This window comes from Lutjanus erythropterus, chromosome 15, assembly GCF_056507025.1.
Source record: "Lutjanus erythropterus isolate fLutEry1 chromosome 15, fLutEry1.hap2, whole genome shotgun sequence".
Lineage (NCBI taxonomy): Eukaryota > Metazoa > Chordata > Actinopteri > Lutjaniformes > Lutjanidae > Lutjanus > Lutjanus erythropterus.
The window spans coordinates 18671154-18690254 of NC_139331.1; the positions used below are offsets into that span (position 1 = coordinate 18671154).

Below are 19101 nucleotides of genomic sequence, written 5' to 3' on the forward strand. Positions count from 1 at the left end.
CTCAATGCAGTTCTCATCCCCAGGCATGTCCTCAAGGGTCTCCATTTTTTCCTTAACATATTGCATCCTGGGCCACTCCACGGCTGGGATCGTACCACTAAATTATGGTTTGCACATTTTGTTTTCTCGGGAATGATCCCTCATTCTTATTATTCTGGGGGGGAGGGGCAGTTTTTTGTGGTAGTTGGCTGCCTGGCATACGGTGCATCCTTTCCAAACACTGCTGACCTTTTTCCAGACATGGACACATGTCCAAATCAGGTGCAAATACACTGTGATTCATTCATTTTTGTGTGTGTGCGTGGGACAACGGTATTATATAGCATTATAGACAAGATTATGTACAACTGGGCTGCATTTCATCTAGTGGTGCTTCATGTTGTATAACGCAGAGTATTTATGCTTGCTTACGTGTGTCATTAGAATACTAGTAATGGCAGTTAATTAATCTAATTGATTTTAAATACAAAGAGTCTATATGTACAAGTCTGGATTTTTATGACACATGCAGTATATTTTACGTATTTCTACAGAACAATCACCATTTTGCCACATTCTGTATTTAGTAAAAAGGATTAGCTAGAAGCTGGTTAATAATTTTAGTTTTTATATATTTTTCTTGTTTAAATTATACACGGGTTTCAAGAGCTAAGCTACACAACAGTGCAAGTGGAAGCCGTTTCTATACTGTTCGGTGTAGTATTCAGGCTGCCACACTTTATACCATAAACAAGGTCACAAAGAAATCCCCTACTGACAGTTGTTTCTGTCAGGTTACCTTCCCAACTCCACATCCCTCGACAGCCACAACACACAGCAAGAGCGTTTGAACAGCAAGCTTGTTCTTCTCAGTCCTTGTTGTGCCTTGTTACTTTGGGTGCTTCAATCCAGCCATGGCAGCCAGGTCCGCAAACAACAATGCCAATGTGTTTCTTTACTCGTTTCATGTGCCAGCACACTCACCAATATGATGACGACGCCAAACAGTATTCTCCCTGTCTGTCTCCCCAAAAACCAGATCAAGCCAAGTTCTCGATTCCGTCCGCTCACAACTCAGTCGCTACTTAGTCTTACAGTTCCATTCAAGTTGTCATCCACAGGACCGTACTGTTTCCTTGTTACAGTGTTACAACTGAACTTCACAGTGTGACAGAACCAAGCGACGGGTACCACTGTGTGAAACCCAGTCACTGGTTCTGTCAGAGACATAGGAGAAAAAGTGAGGCAATACTGAACACCTTCCGTACTTGAACGTAGGGTTCCACATCTTTATTACATTTGAGTACGCTGAATCACAGCATCCCCAAGTCGATTCAGCGAATTACAATTAGCAGTTTGGAGTGAGCTCAGAGGAGTTTTGGACTGTTTGATGGGTAGTCTTAACAGATGCCAGCCACGATACTGAACGATTTGGTCAATGATTGTTTTGTACTTTTGTCTATGCCTTTACATCTTCTTCTGTCTTGCAATGATGAATGATTTGTAGTGCCAAGACGTAAACTTTCTGTGTTGTTTGTCTTGTGTGAACAATACATCCTCTAGCCAAAACAATAATGCCTGCAGTTGGAATATATCACGGGAAGAAGTCGATGATGATGAAATGCGCAAAAAAAAAAAAACACTTACGTTGCATTTTTCTTACAATGGAGTGATGAAACAGGCCCCGATCATGGATCCACCTTTAAATAACCTCATTTCCTGGTTTTCCCACCAACTCCCAGCATGCCTTTAGAACTCATTGTGAGGTGACCCTCAACATTTAGCATGTAAGTGCTCTCGACTGCACAACAAACCCTCTGATTTTCTGCATTAATGTGTAGCAGCAGGTCATTGTAGTGTTTGACTTGGTTTAAGTCTGTACCTTTGTGTCATGACCATCTGTTTGACCACTGGCACAGTCTGTTCAGATGATAAAACGGTGCATTTTCTTCTTTTACTTTTGATTTTTGTTAATAACCTGGTGCTGAATAAATACATTTAGAAGGTGCTACCACTGTGGACCACAATCCACCTTTTGGCTTTCTGAGAGCATAGCCTTCCGGTTGACTGAAGGGCCTGTTCCCGACAAACTCGCAGTCTCAAAATGCTCCAGAGCAAGCACCTCAAATCCACACAGTTTACAGCAGAACTCAACTCTCAATGGTGCCATTTTAATTTTCCAATCTGCACAAAATACCAACAGTTACTCTACTTTTCATATACTGTTTATTATACTGGTTTCAGCATACAGTATGTTTTTATTTTACTATGATTCAATCTGCACTAGGACTTTTTCTTTCTTTTCTCTGAGAGAATGAAACCGGCAGATGACAAAATGCATCTTTTTGGCAAACGCACAGGAGCACAAATGTACTTCTGCTACTGGAATTTGGGTTAAAAAAAATATATAGAACGTGATTGCTGTGTTGTAAATTCCTGTCATCTATATGTCCTTAATCTGTGTGTATCTATTTTTGTTGTTATTGTAGAATTGGCTGTAATATTTTGTTTAAAAATGGATTTGTTATTCCAATGAAGCGACTATGGTTGTCATATTAATTGCTGCTGATTTTTGAAATTGTTATCAAAGGTGTTGGGAAATATTGCTTTGTTTATATTCAATCAATTTATAGATTGTGTTAGCTTGTTGGTGTATTTCACAAATCTATCAGGATACTCCCTAGACTATATGATTTATCCGGGGTATTCCAAAAGGTGGCACAATGTCAGTAAGCAAATCGCTACAGTCTGTAGCATCTTTATGAAAGTGTACTCGTACAACCTATGTTGTGAATGAGAACATATAAGGAATGATTTATTTGTTGTTGTTCAATATAAAATGTAAGTAAATTGTTTCATGGAATCCCCGTTCTTTAAAAAAGCAAAACTGATGTCCTATTTTTGGGAACAATATGAATATTATTAATAACATATGGTGCTAAAGTTCTTTTTGTATGTTTTGGTTTTTAGATGAAAAGAGAAATATTATGCTGAAAATGTAATGTTAAGCCTTACTGTAGATTCATATATCAGACTGTTCATCCCAGAAGAGAAAAATAAATATAGTATTTGAAAGTGCAATATATCGGTACTGTATTCACCTGCACATTACACATTTCAACAGATGAAAGCAGCTGCATTACACACACCGCAAAGGTGCTGGTACACTTTGGACTGAAGGTGGGGAAAGTTTAGCCAATGTGTCCTAATATAATGCTTACAGCAGGGTTTTCAAAGTCTGAGACTGTGGGCCTCCCATCAGACAAAGCTTTAAAAATTATGATGTCATTTGATCCCATAAACACTTAAGATAGTCTGATATTGATGTTTTACATAACATCTACACCAAATACACTTAAAAACTGCTGTCCAAAGCCATTTATTAGTTTCAGACTCTGGGAAAACTGTCAAATTCCCCAAATATTGTATCTCTTTGACTAAGTTTCAAACATTTAGGCTACTCTATGTGATCTCATTTTGATAATTAATGTAATAAGTAATGTACTATTCTGTCACTTCTATTCACTGAGCCTCTCCTAAGCTGTTTGGTGCCCCCGGGGAGGCCGGCCTCCTACTTTGAAAAACTCTGATTTACAGTACACGTTTTATCTTGTGATTAGTACATCTTGAAAATTAGCTGAAGGCCTGCATTTCATTTACTCTGATTAGACCACCGCAGTTGTGAGGAGTTATGTAAAATTCCTGTATGTGATGCCACCAAACTGATGCACTAACTAATTAGAAGAGTCCACTCAAGAGTGCAGTTCTTAGTCAAGCAACCTGAAAAGAATATTCAGATGTAACCCTTTTGTAATCACCAACAATTTGATTATTAACTGTAAATGAATTCCATATTTTTCCCAGTTAGATTACAATTACTTTGCAATTACATTTTGTAATTAAATCACATTTAACTACTTAAAAAGACATGTAAACACCGGTGTGGTTTGATTAGGGGCATTATTTCACCACTAACCACCACTCATTATGAAAGTGTTCCTTTTGCACATTGCAGCAGAAGCTGAAATATAGATGTTGAGATATGGACAGAGCTTATGTTGGTTTTTAATTTGCAGGGGCAGTTCTAGGAGCAGTGGATTATCCTGAGGCTGAGCCTGAGGTCATCCTTTGATGGGCAAATTTTCCAAAATATGAATCACATTAAAATGTGGAGTACATTCATAAAATAAAAGCAAAATACAGCCCCAAAGACCTAAACACATGGTTACTGAATTTAACACTTTTTCAGCTCTACTCTGATGTATTTCATCGTTACCACTGACTGATCATTACCTACATTGATTCCCATGTGTTGTATTTCTTTTTGCAATTGACTAAATGAAGTTTATTTTCATATTTTAACACAGACCTATAACATATCAAATTCAGACCCAATACTGGTTGTTCAGCATTTAATCCTACAATACACATGAAGAAATCACAAGTACTGAAAACTAATAGCAGCTGCAGTACTCTACACCTACTCTACACACAGGTTTAGGAAAATAAAGGGGTGATTGATATGATTAAACACCACTGACAGATACTGTAGCTACATGTATGGGGTAGAGGGTGACAGGGGAGTTGATTTTTCACTCCTGTCCCATCCCACTCCTACAAAAATACTCCTGCCCTGTCCCAGTCATGGAAGAATGATTCCCGTCTCATCCCACTCCTGTCAATCCACAGTGCACAAACGTCATTAAACACAAAAAAAATAACCTTCTGTTACTGTGATTCCTGCTCCCACCCCGTCACACTGACTTTTTTCTTGTCCCATCCCAGTCCCATGACGAGTTGTGTAATTCACTCCCAACCTGTTGGAATGCCACGGGAACACCACGTCCCACAGGGTTCCTGAAAAAATTTCAGTGCGGACATTACCTTTCTTTTGTTGGCAGTCGTGCAGCCATCCTTGTGAGTGACTGGTCTCTATTCCACTTTCATATCATCTCACTGCATCTGCCTCTCTCTCTGCTGCCATCATGACTGTCTCATTGTCCTAGTAAAACAGACATAGTAAACATAAATGTTAACAGTGAAACACCTGCGTCTTAACACCCTCAGTACGCTGCCAGTGATTATTTTTTCAGTGCAAGCAACTGACCTTTTTCACTGCAGCCATTTTGACATGAAATATTATGGTAAACAAAGGTGATACACGTGATACTAATTAAGGTTCCATTCCATTCAGGTCAAACAGGGTCAGGGCACTGCTGCTGCGAATGTCGGCTCACTGGAGAGACTCTGCTCCACTAAATGGAATGGGACCTCAATTGATATAATTGGTAACACCTGTATTTACCCTACTATTTTATATCAATATTTACAGAATTACATTTAGAAAACAATGAGAATTAACGAACAATCCATTTACAAACAGATGAACAAGCTCAGATGTATTAGGAAAATAAGTTCCGTTATAATTCAAACAACTTGTCAAGATTTAGGTATTCTTCTAATTTTCCAGACATTTCCACATCTGTGTAGTAATGTTGGCATCAAAACACAAAACCAACTAATGTGGAAACTAATGAGGAAGAAGTTATTCCCTGCCATGCAAACCATTTACAAATTAAAAGATTTGGCAGTGTCTTAGCAACAAAGGGTTAATATAAAAAAAAAACATACTATCAGCTCTGATTTAAAAAAAAAAGCCCACTGTTCACAATTCCTGTGCATAATTGTTCTTTATCAGTGAGTGAACAAAAAGTGAGTTGGGGCTTTCATATAAAGATGATTGAGCATGACCCTTTTTGCAAATAACTAGTTGTTCTGAGCAGTTTTTGTTTGTTTGTTTGTTTTCTGCAGGATATATAGAGATATAACAAGCAAATACCAAAACAAACAAAAAAACAAAGACACAGAACTAGCAATTAAATTTAAAGGTATTTAAAGTAGGCCTGATACGTTACATAGATGTTTCAGTGCAGTCACCTGTGCCAAAGTGAATCCTTGTTTGCTTTTTTGGCTGCAGTTCTTTGGTCTGCAGTGAGTCTCCGTCGTTGAATACATTCATATTATTTTTAATTCCAAATTCTTTTTTATTTTTTCCCGTTACGTGACATTACAGTACCGTTTCGTCAGACAGGCTTCTCTAATCACTCGGCGGTGTTATCAGTATACAGTAGCAGCTGTTTTGGTTTGTGCAAAGCAAAGCATGCTGGACCACAGCTCAACGCCCAAAATGGCGGCACGATTGAAAAGTTTTGCCTGTCTTATCCGAGTTTGTCTTTTTCACAGACTGTTTCTTTAATTGTTTAAGCGGCGCTGAAGCGTACCGTTTTCACACCGGTGGTACGCCGGCGTTTTTTCTGACGGTTGTGGAAGAGGGCAAAATCAGGATGGCGTTTTGCTACCAGCTCATATGAGCATCACTTTACCGATGCTAGGCTAAGCTAGACTAGGCTAGCAAGCTAATTACTGTCAGATGAGTGCTGGTTAAAAGCTTCGGTAGTTATGTCTCGTGTCACCAGGATCTCCACGCTGAACTGAATATGAAGAAGAGGACCTTTACATAGAAATGGAGGATGATGTGAAAAAAGTGAAAAAGGTAATTGACATACTTTGTTCTGCAAGTTGACTGGCTAGCATTAGCATGCTAACTTACTAAGCTAGCCAGAGCAGGGGAGTTTCGCTGTTAGCTGGCTAACTTACGCCAACTATCATGTAAATATCACCGGACACGGGCAGAGCACCCACAATAACACATCGGCAGATTCGTTGTCGTATCTATCAACTCTTAGTTGGAAACCTGTGCGTACTAACCAAATGTACATAAAGTTAAGCGCAACAGATTGAGCCTTAAAGAGCGAGTTAACGTAACTAACGTTAAATTTAAAACGTTACTGGTTTAGTTCCAGATTACTTTGAGTTTCAGTCTTTTTATTTTTTACAGTTCCATTAATATCAACTGCAACTTTACTTTGATCGCATTGCATCGTTACTCCATTATAATGTGTATAAACAGTGTATGTCTGTTGTGGTAAATGTACTTCAAGGGAAATCATCGGCCATCGATGTAGGGCGATGATATGATGTAATTAGACGAATGTAGTATCCGTTGTGGGATGTGTCATAGTGGTGATAAACTGCACGGTCAGTACTCTCGAAAAGTTAATGATAGCACAACCAGGCTTCCCAAAGTAATAACCCTCGTTGTACAGTGAAGACGTGATTTATTGGATGTCTGAGTGTTCAGCCTTGGCTGTCAGAGGCCGTGGTTATAAGTGCAATGTTGCCAGATTGGTTTTATGTTTTCCAGCCCGAGTAGTTGCTCAAAATCTGCCCAAATATTGTCTATAATTAACATTACAAATTAATTCGTTAACAATAGCTGCTGTATTGTGGTTCATCACAATATGTAACTGTGGCATAATAATAGAGGAACAATCACTGTTCACAAGTGTGCTTTAAAAGAGAGATGAAAGCTATAATGCCAGTCTGAAGTCTTTTTCCCATAGTTGCAACGACAATAATAAAGAAAAATAGAGGGACAGCTAAAATAACAAACATTAGAGATGCACAGTGTTATTCGACCAGTAACGATAAATAATACGGAAAAATAATGATGAATATTTGCCTCTCATGGCTGATACTGATGATATCACAGTTAATTTCACCTTTCTGAATTTTAAAAGAAGTTCGTATAATCAGTAGATTTTGTGTATGAGGGTAAGAAAGGTTACATGTAGTAAGCAAAGATGAATTAATTAATATTCCACAGCTGCAGCTGAACCAAGTCTACCTATCACTAATACATCAAAAACAAACAACAGTTCTGACTCTTTAAATGTTCATTTACTTTTTCTAGTAAAGTTCATGTAAAATCTTCTCAGATATTCTTAGGTTTTTATAGTGCATTTCTCCCCAGAATTCAAATTAAATTCTTGGACTTAATCTGTCAAAACAAATATTATTATAGCTAATTTCAAAATAGCTGTGATCGGCCAGTATGGGCCGATAATCAGCCCTGATATTAATCATGCATCCCTTACAAAAAATAATAATTGGTGAACAGCAGGCCAATGGCCAGTATGCTACACATAAGAGAGAGGAGGAGTGTGGTGGCAAATGAGCTATTTTCTGGGCAGAGAGAAGTACGTGCAATCTTATTCTATCAAAAAGCCAAACAAATAATCATGTTGTAAAGTTGCAAACATAGAAGCTTCTGTTACATTGAAAACACAGATTTACAAAAGCATTATAGCTTGTGTGTGTTTGTGAGGTAAGCCACAGGTGGGTGGTAATGATGGTAACCCATATCTCTTCTTAGCAGAATGACTGAAAATTATCCTGTGTCATAACAGATTTGTTCTGAGTGACTGAATGGGTTTGCATAACTAAAGGTCTACAATTTATGAATATATTTTTTAATATACTGTAATTTTTAATGCATTTAAAAAAACATCCAAAATCCTGTCTACCTGCCTAAGCCCTTTTTACCCAGCACAGTATAGCCCAAAACAGGCCAATGCAGCAGAAACTACCCAATCTGGCAACACTGCCGCAGTAACCAGTTCCCAAGAGTAATAACCCTCGTTGTTCAGTGTAGAGGTGGGTTATGCATGATCTGTGTGCTCAACATCGGCTGTCAAAGGCAGCGGTTATCAATGTCAGTCACGCTAAGGGGATCAGCAGCGCTGCTTGACTGTTCCGACCATCCGGCCTGGCCCTCACATACAGCACATACTACCTAATGATCCCATTTGATATAGAAACAGATCCTTATGTTCAGACACATCCCTGACATTAGTTCTATCTTTTCTTCCAACTGTGTCTTAGAACAGACACAAGAGACATTTCCCTCTGTTCCTCTGGTTGGCACAGGAGGAAACTGAAGGGCAGGACCCACCAAATCTGGGCAGGACATGACACTGACCGGCTCTCAAAGCCTGAGCAGCATAATGAGAATGTGAATTGTCTGAGGTTAACATCTGAGCTATGATTGTGCTGGACATTGCATCATTTTTCCATGACAAAACACTAGAGTTATTTCCCATCTAATTTGATCTCTTAATGTCGAGGGAGATTTTAATGGAAATGAAGTGACATCCTCGGGTTAAGAAGGTTTGTTGTGGCAAGGAAATGTTTTTGTCAGCAGTGTTGACTAGCCCAAAGTCTGCTCTTAGTTTAACAAAGCAAACTTTCCCTCAAAATACTCTATCACTGATGATAAGGTCCCTAGCTGTGATCACAAAAAAGATAAGACTCAGAAAATATGTTTAAACACTTGCTGAGCAGCATTGCAGCTTTTTGTCAAGTCAGATATCTTCAAATGGAGAAAATCATGTCTTTTTGTCCATTTAATCTGAGTACAAATTAATGTTTCAGCTGTTTGAAACAGGCTGTTACCTTTTTGCTATTTGTTGGTGCCATGTCAGTACTGAAAATGTGTACTGTTTTCTACTAGGCTAGACTTTCTGATCAGGGTTAATGTGAATATGAGGAATCAGTGTGACAAATTCTTACAGTTCTTGTTTGTGCCACTTGGTGGTGATAGTGAACAGCATTTGCCCCAAATGCATTTTTATACAGAGTATTATATTATTACACAGGTTCACATGAAAGCTCAGGCACCTTCATATGATAGTGTTTTTTCACTTTGCTGACTGATATATATGAACTCCTTTATTAAAAAACCCTGGGGTATCATGAAATTCAGACATGCATTTGCCTGTTTATTAGAAGTATCTGGAGAAGTTGAGGAATTTTCCAGCTCAGTCACTTTACAGGAACATACAGAGTACATGATTACCTTTTTTGGCTCATCTGCCAATACCAATGGTAGAATGGTGAAAATTTTCCCAAAATGTTTTTACTGGCCATAAACTTCATCATACGTTATTTGACTTAAGTTTTTAGTATGCAAAATCATCTTTAGCATCACTTGAAAGAATCTACAATGGATGGATGGATAACATTGGATTTACAATAGGAGTGTTAATAATCATTAATCGCCTTTAAGAATTTAACTGATTTAAATGTATTAATCAATAGTCTGGAAATGGCAGTAGTTGAAACTCATTTGACATTGTTTTGTTTGGCAGAGACATTTGTTGAATAAGGAAACTTAAACATAAAATGAGAAAAAAACAAGTTAAAAATTAGGAAAAACATGTTATGTATGTTATTAGCCTAATTATTGATTATTAATCAATTGTTAGTGTTTTCCACTATAGGCCAAGGAAAAAGCACAAAATTTGCAACCCTAATTTACAACCTCTATCCTGAACTTTTTCTATAAAAAACATTAAAAATGGGTTAGCTTGGTGGCAAACACTGCAGTACATACTGGTTTTGAGCTTCATATTTTAAATTGGGGGCCCTGCGTAGTTTGAAGGCCACCTCTTGCTGACGCTGACCTCTGTGACTTTCCTCTGCTTTTGCTTTGTCTTCAGGTTATTGGAGATGTATTGCCACATCTCTGAATAACGTAATGCAGATGCTTTTTTATGGCAGAATCATATCAGACATTGTGTCGAAGGTGCTGAACAGTATAAAGCTGCTTTGACTTTATTTGCTGATATCACAGTAGTAGTAATTTAGCTTTTAAAGAGCATTTATACAGAATATAAATTAAATGCTTTGACATAATCTGTCAAATCAGATTTCATTATATCTAACCAGTAATGGCTATAATTCCATTAGCAAAATATAAATATAAATTTCCCAATATCTGGCAATAACCAGCCACGATATTTGTGCATCACCACTGATTATGATGAAACCAGAGCAGTCTAAAAGTTGCAGGATTTTCTTGATCAAAGTTTTCCTGCATTCTTCTTATTTTGTGAGAAAGTTGAAAAGTCCATCTGGTCTTGCTGTCACCCTTGCAGCCATTATAGTCTTTAGAAGCTCTCCAGGATCCTCACCAGTGTTTTTTTGTAAACAAACAAACAAAAAAAATGCTTATTCAAACACTTATTAATCTTGAGGCCATTGATTCACTGGGGTCAAGTACAGTAGCTCTTGTCTCACATTTCACAAGGAAAAGCCATCAAATGTTAATGCGTTTGTCTTCACAAGCTACGTACTGTTAAATAATGCACTGGTCATTGGTTGTGCTGTTCTGTGGACGCTGAAGTCTGATCAAATGTCAGCAGATCAGGCAGGAACTAAATTATGGGTTCAGTTGTAAGAGTCAAATATATCTCTCTGCCTCCTTGCTGCATTCATGATTGTTGTGAGTGTGTTAACAGATTGTTCAGCTGGGCTCTGTGATCCTGTTCCCGACTTCTGCTCCCATAGGGAATGCTGAATTATAGCTCGCACTACAACAGTAACCCTATAGTTTTCCGGTTGTAGATATTGCTAGGGCTCACGCTTCAAGCAAAAATGTCACATTTATTGGTTCTGTCTTCTCAGTGGTGAGGATTTGTTGCTGTTATTTGTCATTTATGATAGTAAATGATGAGCTTTTGGATTTTGGAAATTTGAAGACATTTTGGGCTCCTGGAAATTCTGATGAGCATTTTTTAACAGTTTTTGACATTTTAGACACAACAATTAATTGTGAAAATCAGCAACTAGGCTTGTTCCATAATGAAAATAGCTAATCTAACAATTAGCCATGATGAAGTTTACTCTTCTTGCTTGATTTTAGGCTTGTAGAGCAAATTTGTTTCATTGACCTTTAGGTAAGGTGGCTGAAGCTAGTAAATCATATTGCACTTTTCACTTTGACTCAAATCTGCAGTGTAAACAGCATTGCAGATGCAGCATCTGTGGTTAGCATAATATAGTGTACATGTTCTTGTGTTTGTGTGGTTTAGCAGTGATGTGTATGGACCTTCTGCTGTAGAGTTGAGCCCTTCATCAGCGAGTGAGTGATGGAAGGCAGCAATCATCACATCACAATGACATATTAAGATCGGGAGTGAAAGTGTTTATCACTTAACTGTCTTTTGTCTGTCTTCAACATCTGTGAAGCAGTTTTCAAAACAACATTGAAAGAATACTGCTGCAGGTTTTTAAGTGTCTCAGTATTCAAAGCATGAAGGCGCGTGTCATCAGAGGAAGTTGTGGCTAGTCCCCTTCCTGTTCTTGTGCTTGAGTGTAGCGACAGAGACACTTCCCTTCCTCTGTAGGGGTCACACCCCTCACATACGCACTTGGTCTGTGTTTGATCCTGCATGTCTGTCACCAGTTGGCAGCTGTCAGTGTGTGAGTGGAGGCAGCAGGTGAGCATTTGAGCGAGCATAGCAGCATCCGTGCCCAGGCTGTGTACTCACCGTTAAACAGGCGACTCTTCTAGCGTGTTTGTTCATGGAGAACGAGGTAGGCTTTTTTAAAACGCTTTGAAATGTTCTGTATTATGTGGAGGCTATGGACAAAACTTATCAAGGTTTTAGTTAAGCACGCGTAACTGCACTCTTAAACAGTGCTGCAGTGTTAACAGTTCACCTGTTGATAGAAGAGCTAAAGAATGATATAATACATGTTTTTTTACAGGTCATTTACAAGACTACCAATGAAGAGGTTTTAAAGTAAATACAAAAACATTTTTAAGAAAAGGAAAATATGTTTCTATTGTTTTGGCACATCTGTGTCGGCAGCTCATTGATATTTTGAGGTTAATGGTCATGATTTAGATGTTAAAATGTGATTTTCCACCATGTTTTGCACAACTTCAGCTACAAACCATTCTAGTATTGCAAAATGCGTAGTTTCCTTTGTGCACACATGGTATTGTTGACATTTGAGCAACAGGTATTGGGTAACTCTCAAAGAGTCCATCTGCCGTCTTACTCTGCAGCACAGTCAGTGGATGCAGGGTCAGCAGAAATTACAAGGTGTATAAGTACAACAGTCAACACAAGTTTGATATAGTTTCTGCTTGTGTTTTTTTTAAGGGAATATTAAACTTTTAGCTGCATTTGCAGTTGCAGTTGCCCTGTATGTATGGTGTAGATATAGGCTACTGTTGCATAGAGATGGATACTGCCAGTGGTTTGTAATTCAGTCTGAAATGCTACATATCCCCACAAACTGAGTCTCATTTCTTACTGCATTTTAGGAGGCAGCTTGACAATCGTGTAATTTCTCTCAACCTCTTTGTCTTTATTCACCAGCCTGGTATCGTGTCTCCATTCAAGCGGGTCTTCCTGAAAGGAGAGAAGGGGAGAGACAAGAAGGCCCAGGAGAAAGCCACTGAGCGCAGGGCCCTCCACACCTTCTCACTCTCTCAGCCTGACCACCGCATCGACCCTGACATCCTGCTCAATGACTACATTGAGAAGGAAGTCAAAGTGAGTGCAGCTATTAGAGATGTAACCTAAAAATGTTGAAGCACCGTTTAGTTATGAGGAACTGATTCAGATGATATTAAGTTACTATATATTTTTAAACTTGACCTTTTATTAAAAACCTTGTGCATGTTCTGTCCTGTCCAGTACTTGGGGCAGCTAACGTCAGTTCCAGGATACTTGAACCCATCAAGTCGCACAGAAGTGCTGCAGCTCATTGACACTGCAAGGGTAAGTATCTGGATACGGCTGTTTTTACTGTTCTTGCCAGTGGACAAGTTTGCCTTTCCGTTTTTTTTCTTGTTTTTGTTTTTTTGGTTGTTTTGTTGTTTTTTTCTCTGATGTGCACTGGAAACTCAACACATCTGTGCAGGAGAGCAGAGAGAAAGATGTTTGTGAAAGTCTCTGTTCTTTTCTCAGTACGTTTGTAGCTTCTAATTGAATCTTTGTAGTTTAGTTCAGTTTGTTTTGGTTTCGGTTTCTCTCCAGCGTTGCTGTTTGTACTTTCAGATATCTCCTTTATTTCACTATTTCATGTTTGCAGCTGATAGGAGTCATGTTAAGTTACTGCTGATGAAAACCCAACATTTCCTGTTTTTGCTACTTCATAATAGAAGCTTTTAGATAACAAAATAACAGGGGATTTATTGTGAAGAATTTACAGGAAATAAAATGTTCATCCACTGTTTAACAGAGCTACCAAAGACTGGTGCTTCATCAGTAAATACACAAGTTCACGCGGGTACAAACTCCTGTGCTGGGTTGATACACAAAGTCAAAACAAGTCAAACTGTCACAGAAGTTACTGACAGAGGCAACAAGCCCTCATTGCCTTCACTGAAAAGGGGTGAAAATTAGTGTGTACTCCCAGGCGTCATATTTACATCACTAGCAATCAGATCTTGGGTCGATAAGTATCCATAACTACTGGAGAGTAATTTGACCCGACTATGAATGCTGGTTGTACCCTTTCCAATTGACACCAGATGTTGGTGGGTTTTTTATTTTTGTTTTCTATAATTTTTATCATTAGCATTAAATGAGTTATTTTCATAGTTAAGTTCTGTTAATGTAAGAGAATACAGTTGATGAAAGCTTTAATTCTCATACTTACATATTTATGGTGGAATCTTGAATTTGTCAGTACTTATCATTTCTATTGTGATGGAAATAATTACCCTCACTGTGCGCCCCTGTGATTCTCAGAAGTCCCATCAGTTGGCAGGCCAGCTGACGTCAGAGCAGGATGCAGTGGTGAGCTTGTCGGCATACAACATAAAGCTTGTATGGCGCGATGGAGAGGACATAATCCTAAGAGTGCCCATCCATGATATTGCTGCTGTCTCCTACATCAGGGATGACTCTTTGCACCTTGTGGTGATCAAAACAGGTAAATAAAAACATTCAAAGCTTCCTGTAAGTGTTGAAATGTTAAAATGACTGTTTTAAAATGGATGCACAGATACATAAAGAAGCAGCTTGGGCTCTTGTTCTAGCTGGAGTTTTATGCAGCGATCATCTAGAAAAGGAATATCTGCAGTCCTTAAAATAATTATCAGTGCTGTCTCTGGTTCATTGTTTGGTAATGTCCTTATGGCATTGCTCAAGGATAAATTAATTAACATGGAACAATAGGGATCTGATCATATTAAATCCAGTTTAGAACAAGTGCTTAACTGACGTCTTGCTTAAAGAACTACCAATAATGTAAAATTATTTGGTAATTTGAATAATGTGACCCACTAATGAAGGAGGGCAGAATGCTACGTTGGCAACAGTTCTAAAACGATGATATAAGAATAGTCAGATTTATTTTTATGTATTTGTCTCTGTCTTTCAGCCCAAGAATCCGGAGGTTCTCCTTGTCCCAGTTCGTGTCCTGATCTCAACAAGTCTCAAACCCTGAGCTCCCTATCAGAGAGTGGAGCTGTGCTTGTGGAAGTCTGCTGTCTGCTTGTGCTGGCTGTTGATAATAAGGTATTGTTTTGCATCTGCAGCTATATTAACAACACACATCTAGCTAAATGGAGGTATGCAGAGTGTTATTTCTTAAGTTAATTTATGTTATACAGGTAAGAAGAAAGGCTTGTTTAAGATGTAAATTTAAATGTTGGCTCCAAGCTACCTGCAGTGAGCTGAGTGCTGACTTCTGTTTGTCAGCAATTAGTTATATTTTTTTTCATGAAACAAACCAGGCCATAAATGATAAATTACAGTAAAGTGAACATATTTGAGCTAATTGTGACACACTTGCCAGACTTTCAAATGAAGCTCTAAGATGGTCAAGATAAAGTTGTCATTGCAAAAACATATTACAGAGTAACATCATGAATTAGGTTCTGCTGAAAAGTTCACTGTTAACAGCTACCTTTTTCTGTCTTTTAGGCGGCAGCAGAGGAACTGTGTCTTCTGCTCAGTCAGGTCTTTCAGATCGTTTACACAGAATCAACCATCGACTTCTTGGACAGAGCCATTTTTGATGGAGCAACTACCCCCACGAGACACCTTTCTCTTTACAGTGGTGGGGGAAAAAACACTTTTCTACACAAAAACAAACAATGAAACTAATTTCACTGATTATTGGTTTGGTTTCTTTTTTTAAACTGGCTTAAGAAATTTGTTATGGAAATTTTGATTTGGTGTAATTGTGTAATACTATTTTATGCTCTGGATGTCTTTGGTTTTACCCTCTTCTCAGGTTACTGATGTGTCAGATATTAAGTCAGATAAGAACCTGCAAATCTGAACCTTTATTTTGCAGATGACTCTTCAAGCAAAGTGGACGTTAAGGAGGCCTTTGAAGAGGAAGCCAGCACATTGTAAGTTGACAGTTGAAGAGTCCTACTTTAACGATAGGTTTCTATTTTGAGAACAGTGCTCAATATAGATTTAGACTCATCTCTGAAAGCCCCATACCTTTGCTCGTCACTTACAAGAGGTGCTACTTTCTCTCAGTCCTTTCCAGGGCTCTATGGAGGCAGAAGAAAACTCTCCCTCAGCTTCCACCCCAGCATCCCCTCAGACGAAGACTGCGAGCGAAGGAGAGCTCAGCACCACTGCTGCAGAGCTGCTGCAGGACTACATGACCACAGTATGACCTTTTCACCCTCTCTTTCTCTAAATAAGACTTTTATCAAGCTGTCCTAATTCTTGTTTTTTCTTTTCCTTTTTTTTTTCTTCTATCTTCTTCTTCTAGCTGCGGACAAAATTGTCATCACAGGAGATCCAGCAGTTTGCCACCCTGCTCCACGAATACCGTAATGGCGCTTCCATCCATGAGTTCTGCATTAACCTGCGACAACTCTACGGGGACAGTAGGAAGTTCCTTCTACTTGGTATGACCACTCTATTAACTTATAAGTCAAAGCTGCTGTAAGGACTGTTCATATTTTTGTGATTTTTGGAGGCCAATGTGGACAAAAGCAGTAGTGTTTTCTCCGCAATAACCACAAACTGTAACGGCAGAAATTATCTAAATAAAAATCTCCTCCTACATCCTTTTAATTGGCTAACATATTACTCACTGTAAATTTGCTCATGAAAATGTAACAGGTTTGTTTCATCTGATTTCACAGAGAATCCAACCCGCTGGCAGGCATTAAGGGTATAGAACTTACAGTAACTTGGCTAATATAATAATGAAAAATGAGGCTAAATACAGAGGGTGCTTGCAGTTTTTTATTCAGTTCTAAGTGCAGGAATAAAAAAAAAAGTGCAGAACTTCCAATGCAGACCAGAGTGAATCGATGTGATTTAGTGAAACAAGGTCATTAAAATATATTTCTTATGTAGAATCAAAAAATAACATAAAAATGGGACAGTGGCTGTAAAGTCTGGACCGGTTGAAAGTTGAATTCGTGCGACACTGAGGACTAAAGTTAATTTAACAACTAACACTTAGTAGCTGCTCCCAAAATGATTGATGTGGTGACGTGGACAGGTTGTGACTGGATACTGAGAAACGTGAAACAAAAAGTGAACAGCAGTGTCACAGCTTTATTTGGCGGTTATGCCAGTATAGCCACACCTCACTGTCAGTTCCAGTTTTTTAGCCACAACAGTTTCAGACCCACTTTCATCTCTCCACATGAAAAACCAATATGTGTGTAAAACTGCCGTGTCCTCAACAATAGAAATCCAGCTGCTCCTACCTGAACACATTTGGCATGAAATATGTGCTAAAAAAGTAGACAGATGTCATATCAAACACAGTCCATGACTGTATGCATTATAATGTTCCTCTGCAGGTCTGCGTCCCTTCATACCGGAGAAGGACAGCCAGCACTTTGAGAATTTCCTCGAGACCATCGGTGTGAAGGACGGCCGAGGCATCATCACAGACAGCTTCGGACGTTACCGGCGCACGGCCAGCTCCGCCTCCGATTCCACCACCAACGGCAACGGCGCAGCCGGAGGGAGCGTCGCCTCAGACGAGGGCCAGGAGGCCTCTGAGGGAGACGAATGGGACCGCATGATCACTGATATCAGCAATGACATCGAAGCTCTCGGCTGCAGCATGGACCAGGAGGGAGTGACCCCCTGACATGGCCAACAAAGGGAGGTTTTTTTGTTTTTTTTGTTTTTTTTGTTTTTTGCAAGAGCTGACACAGAATGGAAGACTGTAGGCATGAGCTGATCGGATCATATGAAGGAAGCACTGACCTAAGACTCGGTTAATTGTATTTTCCTCTAATTGTCAAGAGGACGCTCCATAGCCCCTACGCACTCACGGAAAACCTCAACGCGTTACCACAAAAACATGAAGTCAACAAATGCACTTATGCAGACCCTGTAGATGACATGCAGTCAGTTGGCTATTTTTTGCATTTCAGAGGGATTCATGGCCTCTGATGTATTTTTAAAGTTTCTTTGATTTTTGTACTCATTTATTGGCAGTATCTGCCACTGCTGTCAGCAATGTAGCGGAAATCTCCAGAGTATTTGAGAATATTTCTGGTTTGAAAACCCTCAAACACTCTGGAGAATCCATCAGAGGACTGTGTACATGTTTTTTTTTAGAAGGTTTAGACTGAGGCTGTACTGGTTTTTGCTTTTGTATTTCTATAGGTCAATCAGCTTCATCCACCAGGAGAACTTTGGTTTTCTTCATTTATTTCACATCCGTGTGTTGCTGTGACAGTGGTAACATTTTGCTATATATATATAAATATATATATTATTTTGTTTTCAGTAAGATTTGTACCACTTTGTTTTTACACTATCATTTGTTATCAGTGTTCATTTATATAATTTTGTCTTATTCAAACTGACCAAGGAAATGCTGTAAAAACAAAAATTCTCATTCAGTTCAAGTAATTTGATTGAGTGGGGACTGTATGTTTGACAAAGCCAAATTAGATTATGGCTGATGTAAATTTCTGATTTTCAGATTTTTGTTCTTCTGCAGGTCATCTTGTTTTGTCGTGTGACATTACATTTACCTGTCATTGTGCCTTTACACTGCAGTACTGCTGCCAACTGTCTGTCAAGCACAGACAGGGAATTATGAACTGTAACTACAGTTGTTGAGCAAATCATGGTTATTAAATAACAGCTACTTTACACTGTCTGGTTTTGTTGTATGATTACAAGCATCATGATGTCTTTTGAAAATACATGTGCCACAGAAATAGTCATACAGCATTTCATTAATAACCAATACAATAAAAATAGGAATTAAAAAAATAAGTTGTAAACCTTTTTATTAATTCCTAGTTTAAATATATATCAGGGGTCTTCAGAGTCTGAGACAGTGGGTCTACCCTCAGACAAAACTTGGAAAAATGTAATTTGATCCAAAAGACACTTGACAGTTGAGTCAAGGTAGCCTAATATTGCTGTTTAACATAACTTCAGGCCACATCAAATACATTAA

The 19101-nt window shown here is 38.6% G+C and overlaps 1 protein-coding gene across 2 annotated transcripts; it reads left to right on the forward strand.

Moving 5' to 3' along the window:
* Positions 1-6106: 6106 nt before the first annotated feature.
* On the forward strand, positions 6107-18788 carry ccm2 (CCM2 scaffold protein). 2 transcript variants are annotated; one of them, XM_084737935.1, is made up of 10 exons: positions 6107-6532; positions 13053-13229; positions 13374-13457; positions 14433-14616; positions 15067-15203; positions 15612-15747; positions 15988-16045; positions 16182-16317; positions 16423-16561; positions 17474-18788. In XM_084737935.1, exons 1-10 carry the CDS (start codon positions 6503-6505, stop codon positions 17767-17769), a joined length of 1377 nt encoding a protein of 458 aa, XP_084594061.1. In that variant the 5' UTR covers positions 6107-6502; the 3' UTR covers positions 17770-18788. The 2 variants fall into 2 exon arrangements, with proteins under 2 accessions (XP_084594061.1, XP_084594062.1); XM_084737936.1 differs by lacking the exon at positions 6107-6532 and adding an exon at positions 12101-12258.
* The last annotated feature ends 313 nt before the right edge of the window (positions 18789-19101 follow it).

Excerpts from the sequence above, each read along its gene's own strand:
- ccm2 (XM_084737935.1), top strand. The coding sequence starts at position 6,503 with ATGGAGGATGATGTGAAAAAAGTGAAAAAG. Across the intron at positions 14,617-15,066 it reads CCTTGTGGTGATCAAAACAG|CCCAAGAATCCGGAGGTTCT; the intron begins GTAAATAAAAAC and ends TCTGTCTTTCAG. Across the intron at positions 15,748-15,987 it reads ACACCTTTCTCTTTACAGTG|ATGACTCTTCAAGCAAAGTG; the intron begins GTGGGGGAAAAA and ends TTTATTTTGCAG.